Raw genomic sequence first — 14,240 nt, 5'->3', positions numbered from 1 at the left:
CGCGGGGCGGCGGCGCGTAGCGGTTACTCGGGGCGGGCGGTTCAAACCGAAGGAGGGAGTCGCGGCGGCCCCAAGCGGACGTGGCGTGGAGGTTGCCATAGCCGGGCATCCCTGGGGGCGAGGCGGCGGCTCCTGCCTGACGCGCCCAGCGGCGGCTGCCCGTCTCCCCTCCCGCCTGGCCCCGCGGCCCGGACGGTGCGGGCGCGCCTCGGTCTCCGGGTGGGCGGGTCTGGGGGGCCCAGGTGTGTGCCGGCTAGCGGGCCTCTGGGGGTCCGCCGGCCCTGCGCCCACTTAGCTTTGTAGGGGCTGGGACTAGAGAGGCGCCCGCTCGCTCCCTCAAGGGGGCGCCCACCCACCCTCGGCCTCTCGGCGGCGTCTGGGCCCTGCGCCGTGGCGGCGGAGCCGAGGCGCCCCCCGGCCGACGCCGGCCTGGCCTTGGGAAGGACCGGGAGGGACGAGCGGGGCCAAAAGACGCCGCGGTGAGACCGTCAACCACCCAGCCGCCGATAGCACCTTAGGGAAGTAACAGCGCTGCGGCTTGCACTGCATTTTCAGAAACCCGAATTTGGGAAGATTCCTCAGTCCCGAAACTAGCTGGAGAAAACAAGGATATTGAAATTGCTATTATCTGGAAAGAAGGAAATTCTAAGTGATGTAGGCCTTTTCATATGTTAGAAATAATCCCTGCTGCATGTACTTTATGTTCCTTTCCGATTTTAGCAGTCATGTGCTGCTGTACGTTTCGACTGTTCAAACTAAAGTTTTCTCTTTAAGTGGTATTACTTTGGCATGAATTTTAAAGGCAGAGAGAAAGATTTTCTTGTTTGGAAGCCCTCGTAACTGACCTCTAAGAGCTCAAGATTTACTGATGGTAAGATTTTCCAATTTAACAAATGAAGAATTGTGTTTTATACAGTTAAATAATAAGTAGATCATTCTCTAACAAGTGTTTTAAAAAATTGAATTATAATTGACATACAATATTAGTTTCAGGTGAACAACAGCGATTCTATATTTCTGTATATTACAAAATGATCACCTTCATAGGTCTAGTTATTATCTATCACTATACAAAGTTACTACAGTATTATTCACTGTATTCCTTATGGTGTATATTACATTCCCATGACTTATTTTATAACTAGTTTGTACCGCTTAATCCCCTTCACGTATTTCGACCACCCCTTACCCTCATTGCCTCTGGCAACCACACGTTTGTTCTCTATGAGTCTGTTTCTGTTTGGTTTGTTAATTTGTTTTGTGTCTTAGATTCCACATACAAGTGAAATCATATGGTATTTGTTTTTGTCTGACTTAACTTCACTTAGCATAATACCCTATGAGTCCATTCATGTTGTCACACGTGGCAAGATTTTTTTTATGGCAGAGTAATATTTTATTACATATATCTACCACATTTCATCTATTGATGGACACTTAGGTTACTTCCATAGCTTGTCTACTGTAAATGATGCTGCAGTGAACATAGGGGTGCATATATCTTTTCAAATTAGTGTTTTCATTTTCTTTGGATAAATACCCGTAAGTGGAATTACTAGATCATATCATAGTTCTATTTTTAATTTTTTCCATAGTGGCTGAACCAGTTTGCATTCCCACCGACAGTGCATGAAAGTTCCTTTTCTCTCCATCATTGCCAATTTTTTTCTTTTCTGAGAACACTGTAGAGATAAAAGTTCTCAACATTCAGGAGCCTGGTTTTAAAAAATGAGTGTCAAGGAGGGGTTCCTCTGTGGCTCAGTCGGTTAAGCATCTGACTCTTGATTTCGGCTCAGGTCGTGATTTCATTATCTCATGGATTGTGAGATTGAGCCCCACATTGGGCTCTGTGCTGATAGCACAGAATCTGCTTGGGATTCTCTCCCTCTCTCTCTGCCCCTCCCCTGCTCACTCACTCACTCTCTCTCTCAAAATAAATAAACTTTAAAAATGAAAAAACAAATAAGTATTAAGGAGGTTCGTTTGATTAATCAGTGAACTGTTGAATTAAAATTATAAAATTAAATTATTAAAATTAAATAAGTCAATGGGAATTTCATAATTCTCCATGAGTCTTTTTAAAAGATTTAAAAATTCAGTTTTGAACAACCAAGTTTTGTTTCAGACCAACATCTTGAGATAGTGGAAAGATGAGCATGATGATAGTAGAGAAAAGCCAATTGGAGGCAACTTCGAATGTGTAGATGAACAGAAGAAATTAGAATTTTTTAAATATATGTTTATATCAAGTGGCCTATGATCGATAGGGGGAGAGGATATCTGCAGCCCTATTTTGTTTCTAACAATTTGCCTTGGTTTCCCAAATTCTAGCAATGTGAGACATCTAGTGGTGATATAGAATAGTTACATTTGCTCTTCCTAGAAGGATCTCATGACCTAATTTTAGCTTACTTAATAGAATGATTCTCAGGGGGAAATATTTGTGGGTGGAGGTGTAATTTGGAGTTCATTATATGTTATTAACATTTTGATTAAAAATTGTTTGAAAATATAATACAAATTATAGAAAGCAAAGTTTGATGGTCTTGGCTGGTAAGTACGTACAGAAGATAGCAGTCATTCTCACGATCTGAGGGGATCTAGATGGGAAGAGAACAGGAATCAGATTTACCAAAGTTGAATATAGATTTAAAAGGTTGAAAGACACTTAGATACTGTGCCCAGAAGTATTAATCTTCCATAAAGAAACTGTTTTGTGGTTGGAGGAGTGATTTGTTGTTGTTGTTGTTGTTGTTTTTAATTTTTATTTATTTCTAGGAGAGAGAGAAAGACAGCGTGAACAGGGGAGGGTCAGAGAGAGAGGGAGTCACAGACTGAAACAGGCTCCAGGCTCTGAGCTGGCAGTCAGCACAGAGCCCGACGCGGGGCTCGAACCCACGAACTGCGAGATCATGACCTAAGCGAAAGTCTGACGCTTAACCGACTAAGCCACCCAGGCGCCCCTGATTTGTTGTTTTTAAAAACTCTTTCACTTATATACTTAACTGGTGTAACCTAGGCATAAATATATCCCTTTACCGTTATAGTCAACTAAAACTTTTCTTCCTACAATCTTTTAATAGAGAAAAACCATGCATTTGGCCTGGAGAAAACTTTGAAAGAATGACAGTTTTCTGAGTCCTTTGAATAATCTAGAAAAGTACCAGAAACTGTGATGATTTTCTTTCCTTAGTGCCCTCTGAGTTAAGATTTGAGTTTCTAGGGGCATCTGGGTGGTTCAGTCGGTTAAGGGTCCAACTTCGGCTCAGGTCATGATTTCGTGGTTCATGGTTTCGAGCCCCGAGTCGGGCTCTGTGCTGACAGCCAGCCCAGAGCCTGGAGCCTGTTTCAGATTCTGTGTCTCCCTCTCTCTCTGACCCTCCGCTGCTCGTGTTGTCTTTCTCTCTCTCTCAGAAATAAATAAAACATTTAAAAAAAATTAAAAAAAAGATTTGAGTTTCTAAAAAGAAGGAATGTGATAATACTGTTTAAAAAGGTTAAGGAGCAAAGTATTTCCTGGTGTCATTTCTTACAAATATAATTACTGAGTAACTTATTAAGTAATTCTGAAGTAATTTACTTGAATTCTGTACTTGAAATTTCAAGAATATTATAAAGGGTGGGTTTCCCACAAATAGTTGTTTGTTCTCTGTGGAATCAGGCCTGCGAGCGGATGCTATGTCTCAAAACATTTAGAAAATGAGACCTGAATAAGCATAACATGCCAGGTTTGTAATGGCTCTTTGTCTGTGTGGTGCTGATTCATTTTAGTTAGCTCAAGAAGAATGGATTGGTATTTTATCAATAAGCCAAGGAGTCTTGCAAAGTGATAAGTTGGGAAATTCAGATGTTGAGAGTGGTCATGGGGGCTGGATTTCTGCGAAAGGCCCATGTTACAAGAATCAATAACATTATTGATATTAAAACTATAATTAAAACTATAATTATGTACATTAATGCTATTAAAATCATAAGGTAATCTAAAAATGATGCTTTCCAGATTTTTTTCTCAAGTGTAGTTCAAGAAAACATTTGTGCACGGTGCCTATACTAAGCTTATCAAACAATCTGTGAATATCTATAACCTGAAAGTTTTGGTTTTCAGAATGTTAAAACTTGGTTTAAGTAAGATACACATGAGTATACTGGGCGCCCGGGTGGCTCATTTGATTAAGCATCCGACTTCGGCTCAGGTCATGATCTCACAGTTTGTGGATTTGACCCCTGTGTTGGGCTCTGTGCTGACAGCTAGCTCAGAGTCTAGAGCCTATTTCAGATTCTGTGTCTCCCTCTCTCTCTGACCCTCCCCTGCTCACGTTCTCTCTCTCTCAGAAATAAATAAAACATTAAAAAAAAGATATATGTGAGTATATATTAGATTTGTTTTTTAAAGATTTGTTTTTTAAAGTAACTTTTTTTATTGCCATAACATTTTCTATGATTATCTATAGTCCTAACAAATGTATTTTGGTGTGAGCTGCCAGACCACTCATTTCAAAGGAAGAATAACACTTGTTTTCCTTTGTAGAAACAGAGCTTTTGAAGATGTCAGAGAGACATTTAGGTCAGACTTGTACTGGCGCAGAAAATGAGGTGGGCTCTCCTGTCAATTTCAAGTATTCCTGCTTCAGAGATTTTTGTTCCACATCTTCATTTCAAGATAGTGGCTACAATGAGTTGTTACAACCTTGTAACATTGAGAATACGGATAAAGAATTGTCTGGAAAGAAAGGCAAAGGCCCACCATTAATCCATGAACGTCCTGAAACTTCAAATCTGGGCTTGACTCATCTTTTAGAATCTCCAACTCAAAAAAGGAGAGGTGTCTTTTCTAGGAAGGAAAAGGAGAAAAGCCCCGAACTTTGCGAAACTCCTAAAGTCAGTGGGAAAAAATCTTTACTGCGCAGAAGGCTGGACATATCTTTCTCTTTTCTAACGGAGGACTTTGAACCACAAGATAGTTCTTTAGAAAGTAGTAGGAACCAAGTTCTCAACTTAGAAAAAAATATTCCAAGCTGTGTTTCAGGTCTTCCATGGCAAAACAGTTTTAGTCCTTTGGTTACTAGTACTTTGAAAACAGAAGAAGCAACTTCTAGCAGTCAAAAATTGAGACTTAATTTTTCTCAGCAGAAGACTTCCACGGTTGATGATTCCAAAGATGACTGTAGCCTGTTTGAAGTTGAATGTATATCTCCAATTCAGGGCAATAGTTTTAAAGACTCTATCACATATGACCTTAGCGATAGCAGTCTGTTTGTTAATGACGAGAATACATATCCCAGACCTCTGGGTTCCTCTGTTAGTGGAACAACGTGTGGGACAGATGAGGACATTTGGGTGACTCCGATAAGTAATCTTGTAGCAAACATTAAATTTAATGCAAGCCAAAGGCTCTCTCCTTCAACTAAAGTGAGGGGCAATATTTCAACACCTGAAGACAGTGGTTTTAACTCACTTTGCTTGGAAAAATCAGAAGATTCCCTCTCTGACCAGGAGGGATCTTTTCAAGAACATCAGAAACATAAGGAAACTGTCAGAGTGGGGAGCACCATAAAAAAGTCAAGGCATCTTAGAAGGCTGAGAAGATTGTCCACCCTTGAGGAGCAAGGCTCTCAATCTGAGACAGAAGGGGAAAAGCAGACTGACCAGTCTGACTCTAAAGCAACACCAGCGGCTGCTTCAGACACCTCAGAGAGTCAGCTGAGCAGTGACACTAAGGTTTTAAGCTTTAAGGATTTATCAAAGACCCCCGCCTTGCAGTTAGTGCATGAGCTCTTCATGAGAAACAAAAGAAAAAGATTCCAGCAGAATGGTGCACATGAATTCTTAGAAGAAAGGGATGGGGGGCAAATAGCTGTACTACAGTATGTACTTACAGGACTGATTGGCAAGAAAATGGGTATAGAAAAACTGGACATCTTAACAGAATTAAAATACAGAAATTTAAAGCATATTCTTGCTATGGTTTTAGATTCCTTGACTGCAGAAAGCCTATTCAGGTAAGAAGTAATTTTTTTTCTGAAATAAAACTTCCTTCTTCTTATCTTTTTTTTTTTTTTAATTGGAAAGCTTTTCTAGGGGTTGAGCAGTTGTCCTGTTTTTTGTTTTGTTTTATTATCTCTCTCTTTGGTTGTCTTACACTTTATCAAAGGTGGTTTAGTGAACTTCCCTAAAGCTACTACATTACTACAGTTTAGTAATATAGGTTTCTTCTGTTTAAAATCCTGTTTTAGATGCATCAATATAGTCTTCTGGATAAAGTTCATAGAGTTCATGGCACTGTCATTTGGGAAGACAGTTTCTAAAAGTTGTACTTTACATTTTCAAGACTGGCAAGCTTTATTCCATGAAAGTTATTTGATGATTTAGTAGTCCACATCCTGTTGTCAGATTGCAAATTGTATTAAAGTCATGACACTTGGTCAGAAGTATTGTAAAATGTCATGGTGATTAAGAAAGGGCAACATACAAAGGATACCATTCAGTTACTTAGTCTAAGTTCTAGAATCCAAAATGAAGGTTAGCTTTCATTTTAGGGCTTAGTTTTTCCAGAGACCAAGGGAATATGGATTAGTTCACTTTCATTGCTAACAGTACCATGGAAGGTAATTACTTTTGAAAACTTCAAGGAATTAGAACCAAGAATTTGTGCTAACAGAAATTTCATTATATTAAATGCTGCTACATAATTAAAGAGAAACACATCTAGGAGTATTAAGGGTGGGAACTAGGGTTACAATGACCAAAGTGAGGCTGTGTCCATATTGGAAATTTTGGGGAGTTGCAGGACTATCAGAAGACAAGACCCTTGGGAATGCCATGGCTGGAAGGAGGGAAGCCTTGTGGCACAGGACTTCTGCGCATGGCAGTTGGGGGAGAGCGTGCTGGAGAGTCTGTAAATGTGTTTGTCCATGGGGACAGGTCAAAAGTTTAGTTTGTAGAATCCTTGCTGTTTTTATGGCCACTACTTCTATTTGAACCCTTCTTCACCTTTCTTCCCCAAGTTAATTGTAGGCTATTGTCGAAAAATGTAGAATTTCATAGATGGAAGTCTAGTCCTTAAACATCTAGTCTAATCACATATTTTGCAGATGAGGAAACTGAGTTCCAGAGAAGTTAAGTGACCTGCCAGCAGTCATTTAAGGACAGAGGAATATATCTAGGTCTAAAACTGAGCCCTCTGATTTCTAATTCAATAGTGTCCCACAAACTCGTATTAAGGCTTAATGCCTTTCTAAATAGACTTGACCAGGAAGGTACTTGGTGTAACCCAAGTAGGATAATAAACAGATTAGTGCACCTGTATGTAGGTGCCTTTAAAATAATTTTCAAATGGGATACATTGTTTAAAAAAAATCAAAGGGATGGCTGAAATACAGGAATTTTATTTTTATATGCTACAATATTTGGATATAGACCAGTTAAAAATTGAATGATACTTGTGGGTGCTAATTTGTGAGAGCAGTTGATATTCAGTCTCATTTTAATAATTACATCTTATCCCCAGCCCTTCAGATTTGTACCATAGTATGCATGTATAATCTTAGCAGTGTGTATTCCTGTTAATGTGAGAGATTATGGTCAGTTGAAATAACTGTGGCAAATGCCCAATTATATAGTTTATTTCTTCCCCATGAATAGGTATCTTTCTGCTTTATCCTCTCCATCAATGGGATATAAGACCCATGTATTGGCTTGGGGAGGGAGAGGAAGGCAGCGGAAGTGGCCAAGTGGCTGTGGCAGCTGGGAAGAATAGCAGCTTAACAACTCAAGTATTACCTGCATAACAAGGGACTTTTGTTTTTTTTTTTAACTGTATGGTCTTACTCCCTTTGAGCTCTCTAAGTTAGAATAGTAAAAAAGAGCAGAGTAAAACTTGAAAGATTATTGTTCTTTAATAATTAGTATAGCCAAAGTTATTGATAAATAGTCAAACACTGGATGTAAATTGTGGGGTTTTTTTCTTTAGCTGCTTCATTCTCATAAACTTTGGTTTATAAAATAGGAGCTTTGTAGTGCTACCCATCATAATAATTGTTATTTGGCACCTAGTACTTCTAATGAATTATTGAAGGTTCTTATATTTGTTTAATCAACATGATAGAATTGCTAAGTACGTTAATAGGAGAAACATAAAAACCTCTTGCACTGTATAGATGATAATCATTTTCTGTGTGTTGTGTTCTAATTTTTTAATTTTTGTGTCACATTTGAAGTTAAATCCTCAGTCTCCCAGTGGGCTCGTATTGGTTTTATATGAAATTATGTTTTCCCCTTAACTATTTGTAAGATAACTTATAGATATAATGCTAGCATATATTTAATATTTTAATAGGAATTCTTTCATATGGGGAAATAATATGAAACAACAATGTAGATTAAGTCATATTTTTAATGTAAATTGTTAGGTCTAAATTTATTGTCCAAAAGCTTTACGTTTTTCTTATTAATTGCCATTGGCAAAAAAAGTTAATTTTGTGGAATATATACAATATAAATAAAGACTGACCTTTTCGTTATAGTGTTTGGAAAGTAAGCAGAAGTTGGCGTGAAATTATTGTTCAAGATAAGAATGCAAATCGGAGGAGGAAATTTTATATCTCCCAACTGAAAACAGATTCTGAGGTAATGTATGTAATACTTTTCTCAAATGGATTTGTAAAAATAATAATCTCATGTCGCTGGACAACCTAAGTTGGTTTTCCTGCTATCCTTTAACCTTATCCATTTACCAAACATTCACTCATGAATGTTTTACTTTTCCCCAGCTTCATTTTCTTCCAGTCCATAACCTAACATGAAGAGCATCGCGTGGGGTTATGTTGTTTGGGTGTGTGTGCAGTGTTTGAATACCGGTGGAATGTGGGTCCTATTCATAATTAGATACCCTTATAGCATTTTCTATCCAGCCTTTCAAGTGGCTATTACGTGCCAATTGCTCAGATTACAGTTGTGAACCTTTCTGAAATGGTCCCTGCTCTCTGGGAGCTCATGCCCTGTGGGTGTTACAAGGAAACAGGCGATTATAATACGGGTGTGTTAGGGGAAGGCCAGAGTTAGTTCTATTGGAACATTTATTTATTTATTTATCTAACGTTTATTTATTTTTGAGAGAAAAAGCATGAGCAGGGGAGGGGAAGAGAGTGGGAGACACAGAATCTGAAGCTGTCTCCAGGCTCTGAGCTGTCAGCACAGAGCCCAATGTGGGGCTCAAACCCTTGCACCATGAGACCATGACGTGAACTGAAGTCGGACCCCCAACTGACTGAGCCACCCAGGAGCCCCTCTATTGGAACATTTAAAAGGAGTACTTGATGCTTGAGAATCAACAGAAGGCTTTTCAGGAAATGTGCAACTCAGCTGAGACCTGAAGGACGAAGGAGTGGGTAGCCAGGTGAAGACATGGAAGAGCATTGCAGCAGAGAGTTTAGCGTCCAGGAAGGCCTGGAGGTGAGTGAGCAGGGCAGATTAGGACTGGTAAAGCATCGTAAGCCTGTATTTCCTTGAAGATTTGAGGACCGGCTTTGAAGGCACAGGAAAAGTCCTGCAGAAGCTGACTAATTTTTCCTATGGACACTACTTTATGTAATAGGCACCCGTATGTATTATATATGCAACTTTTAAACATTTCCTAGCCATCAAAACCAAAAGAAACTCTGCGAGTTCACGCTTTTATTCTTGTTCTAGTAAAAATTATTTAATAACATTTTGTTATATAACATAACAAACTTCTAATTTGGCCAAATATAGTAATTGAGATGAAGCATGGTGTAAACAGATATAAACACCTACACACAGATTGGTGAATTTCTCATTGCAATGAAATATTAAGGACTGAGTTAACTTAAACATTGGCTTTCTATTCGACTTTGAAGAAAAGTTTTAATTTCTCACCTGTGATCTTGTGTTACAACTTTCTCACAGCTCCTGGCCACTTACTGCTGCAGCTTCTGGTCCTGGGAGCTTATAATAGTGAAAGTATTAATTGCCGTCTTAACTTTTTATCTCATTAGAATGCTGCTCTATATGCTGAAGACCTACTTAGAAAAACAAATTTTAAGCAAACACCTAACAATATTAAGCTGTTAGCTCCACTCACCTTGTATATCCGACAGGGAAAGAAACCTGCTTGTGTTTGGCAACACTTCAGGTAATTCTAGATAAAATATCCTGTCTTCATGTCCTGGCCACCATTTTTCTTTTCCAACTTTGTCTCCTAAAGGACTATACTTTTTTCCCCCGTTACTTTAACTTTTTTCTTATTTTCATTTGCTTTTTAATTTTTTTTTCAAAGTAAGACAAGTACATGGTGTAAAAAGTCCAATTGGACTGTGAGGTTTATGACACAACACATTCTCCTGCCTATCCCTCCTCACTCTTGATTCTTGCGGCAAGTCACTCACCTTCATCTCTTTAGTTGTTCCTCCTGAGATTTACCTCCACGTTTCTAAATAGCATACCTTTCCTGCTATTTCTTGGCTTTTTTTTTTCTTTAGAGAGAGTGTTTGTTCTCTAACTTCTCACCACTACTACCACTACCTACCCACCCACCCGTCTCTCAGAATTCCTTTCTCCTGTCTCACCAGTGTAACCACACCATCATGTGGGAGTAGATCAGAATTAGGTGCTGACATTATGAAGAATATATTGAGGTTATTATGAGTTATTGACAGCTGTAACATGCAGTACACTATGATTACACCTTTTTTTTTTCCTATATAACATTTTTTTTCCTGAGTTAATAATTGCCCAGTTTCTTTCTTTTGTTTTGCTTAGTGTTTCTCTATACAGATCCCTGATTCATCTCCTATTATCCACCAGAACTGGAAATCTCCTCTGTGTAAGTCCAAACAAATCAGGTATTCTTCCTGTTCCTTCTTTTCCCTAGAAACATTCTTTCTGGTGCACTTTGCACTGGTTGCTTTCCACTTGAGCTATTTTAATGTATGCTGCTAACCCAAATAGAAACAATGTAAAACAAAGTTGTTTAATGGTTTTCCTCATATGTGTGTAATATCTCTGAAAGCTCCTTATGTGTGAAAATTAGAAGGCACACACCAGCTATGTGTAATAAGATCACGATTTTATCTCTTTGCTTTGCAGCCATGAGAATGAGCATAAGAATTGGGATATGACACTTTTTCCATCGCATTTCTTAGTTTACTGTATTCTTCACCGTTCTTTTACAATCATGGAAATGAACAACCACATGGTGACTTTACTCTTACATTTAAATATTTTCTGGTAACATGATGTGACTATATCTGAAAAATTTTGGCATTCACGAATATGTGCCTTTGTTTACTGCTTTGCCTCCTTTTGTTCAGAGATGGCAGCACACATTTTTAATTGAGGAGGAGAGGGGTTACACTGTTTTATTCACTTGGTACCCTTAGGAGTTCTATAAATATTTGTTAAATAAAGGAATGTTTAATCTGTGGCTGAAATGTGTTTCAACAATATATCTCTATTCATTTTTTAAAAATTTATGCACAATCATTGTGTTTACCAACTGCATTGAAATTTGTCAAAATTCTGTTGTGCTCCGGTGTTGTGTGCTTGTGGCATAGGCTGCAAAGTATTTATACAAATGTACTATAAAGAGATGCATCGAGTCCTTGAAAAAGTTCAGTCGTATTCAATCTAATTTCAGAAAACGAGTATTTATCCTTCACACTTATGTATGTGTTGTTAAACTTAATCATGGAATTTTTCATGATCAGCTAATCTTATTTCCTATACTTATCTACTATAATTTCTTATATTTTCACTCTCCTTGCTGTTAGGAACCAATTGTGACAAAGGGAGACAATTAAGAGAGAAGAAACACAATTTTAGTTAGACACATGAAGAGCTTCACATTTTATTTTGATAACTGGTTACGAATGCCAATTTGTTAAAAAAAAAAACTATTTTTTCCATTGTCAACCTTAACAAAATAGAAGGCTTATTGAAAATATTTCTTAGCTGAATATTTAAGTAATATGGAAATCCAGTTCAGATAAGAGATACCTTTTTTCCTTCTTGTTTAAAATCTAAGTGTAAAAATGACTCCAGTATTTACATGTAAAAACCAGCCAAACCAGTTGGATTTCATGATCTAATCAGGCCCCTTATTTTTCTGACATGTGGCTAAGGTAAGAAACCTTCAAAGAATTCCATGATATCCCATAGCAAACTTTAGAACGATTCACCTCTTCCTAAACTTTGGCTTAAAACAAGGGTTGGCAAACTCCAGTCTGTGGGCCAGATCCTGCCCATCACTTCTGCTTTTAAAGTCTGTTGCATTGGAACATAGCCTTACCCTTTCATTTACATATCTCTACAGCTGCTTTTGCTAAAATGGCAGTTGAGTAGCTGTGACTATCTGGCCTGCAAAACGTAAAATATATACCATCTGGCCGTTTTCAGGAAAGGTTTGCCAACCCATGCCTTGAACAGAAAAATAACCAATCTTGCAAACCTAAAGCTAACATTTATTGTTTTAATTTTGTTCATTTATATTTCTTTGACATTTAAATGTTAGATGAGAGAAAAAAATTTTTCTCAGAAGAAAAGTTTAGGGAGAAAATTCTAGTGGGATTTAGTGTGAAACCACTTTCAACATTTAAATATATGTGCATGAGAAAATTGTTTTGGAACTTTTGGTATCACAGTATTGACCTCTCTTATCTTTTACCGCAGGAGGCTATCTTAAATGTAGAGGATGCTGCCACGCGGCTCCATCTTTTAAATCGATCAGCTTTAAGATCTGTACAAGCTCAGGCTAGGATACCAGGTTTTCAGAAAGAACAAGTTTCAACATTTTCTCCTTGGGGAGAAGTTTTGACGCCTATAGCAAGCTCTTCTGTTACTCACTTAAGTAGTAAACAGGAAGAATATGTTAAGGTGAGTATTTATCGTAAATTATTAGAAATAAATACTCAGAGATTGAAATAAAGTGATTCTCTACATGAAACTGGAAGATTTAGTGTGTATGCTTTCACTGCAGGTTGCCAAAACACTTTTTATTGATGAAGCATTAAAACCTTGCCCAAGATGCCAATCCCCTGCTAAGTACCAGCCGTATAAGAAAAGGGGACTGTGTAGCCGCACAGCCTGTGGTTTTGACTTTTGTGTGTTATGTTTGTGTGCTTATCATGGGTCTGAAGAATGTAGTAGAGGAGCAGCAAAGCCAAGAAATAGAAAAGATGCTCTTCCAGGAAGTACCCAGAGTAAACGGAATTTAAAACGTCTTTAAAGAGACTTTAACCATAAAAGAAGCATCCCCTCTAAACGATGTTTTGTCTGACTTAAAATTATGAATATTTTGAAAGTACGCAAATTTTCCCATTAATGACAGATGATGATTTATTTCCTATTTTGTATATATCATAATCCATGTCTGTTTCTTTAAAGTATTTTATGGTGTCATATTTACCTATTTTAATAACAGTGTTTTTAAATAAAGAATTTTTAATGTTATCATATATATGTATTTAACTGTTTCATGTAACCTTTAAAATTGTGCATTTCATCACTAGGTGTTGAAATGTTTTTTGATCCCTTTTTAAGAATAGTTTTCCAAATAATATTACAAATTTTGAACTTGAGACATATAGCCTTATAGATTTGGAAAATAAGTCTTTGAAATGAAATATAAATAAAATGTTTTCAGAAGTTCTATTGAATTTACTCAATAATTTCAGTCTTTTAATTTAGGTGTTATATTTGAGCAGACTTGTTAAATAAAATTTACTTCATATTGATTGCTAAGAAGACATAAAACATAAATTATTAGACATATATGGTTATTCACAATGAGAATCTTAGTAAAGTCATGCATTTCACATAAGTGTTTTTTAAATTTCCAGAACTATAAGGATGCCTAGGTGGCTCAGGTGGTTAAGCGTCCAACACTAAACTTTGGCTTAGGTCATGATCTCATGGTTTTGGTCCTGAGTTCAAGCCCCACATTGGGCCCTGCACTTGACAGCACAGAGCCTGCCTGGGATTCAGTCTCCCTCTCTCTCTGTCCCTCCCATGCTTGCTTTCCATCTCTCTCAAAATAAATAAAAAATTTTTAAAAAATTTTAAATTCCAGAACTATAATCACAGATTCCATTTGTTTAATCTAACCTGAGTATCAGTATTGTGACAAATTTGGACTAGTTGGAAAAGATTGGTTTTTTTAAATAATAAAATTTACTAAATTGTTGATAATATATGCCTTTTTTTCAAAAATGGTTCGAGCTGGGACG

General features: G+C 37.6%; 1 protein-coding gene across 1 annotated transcript; it reads left to right on the top strand.

Moving 5' to 3' along the window:
* Positions 1-691: 691 nt before the first annotated feature.
* On the top strand, positions 692-13,334 carry FBXO43 (F-box protein 43). Its single transcript, XM_039233827.1, is given in 7 exon segments — positions 692-735; positions 803-841; positions 843-871; positions 4,529-5,999; positions 8,523-8,625; positions 12,685-12,888; positions 12,992-13,334. Coding segments are annotated over 7 exon segments (2,139 nt in total). The 3' UTR covers positions 13,241-13,334.
* Positions 13,335-14,240: the final 906 nt, after the last annotated feature.

This window comes from Hyaena hyaena, unplaced genomic scaffold, assembly GCF_003009895.1.
Source record: "Hyaena hyaena isolate Hyena2069 unplaced genomic scaffold, ASM300989v1 scaffold_79, whole genome shotgun sequence".
NCBI classification, from domain to species: Eukaryota; Metazoa; Chordata; class Mammalia; order Carnivora; family Hyaenidae; genus Hyaena; species Hyaena hyaena.
The sequence above is the reverse complement of the archived record's forward strand: the minus strand, read 5'-3'. Positions and strand labels throughout refer to the sequence as shown.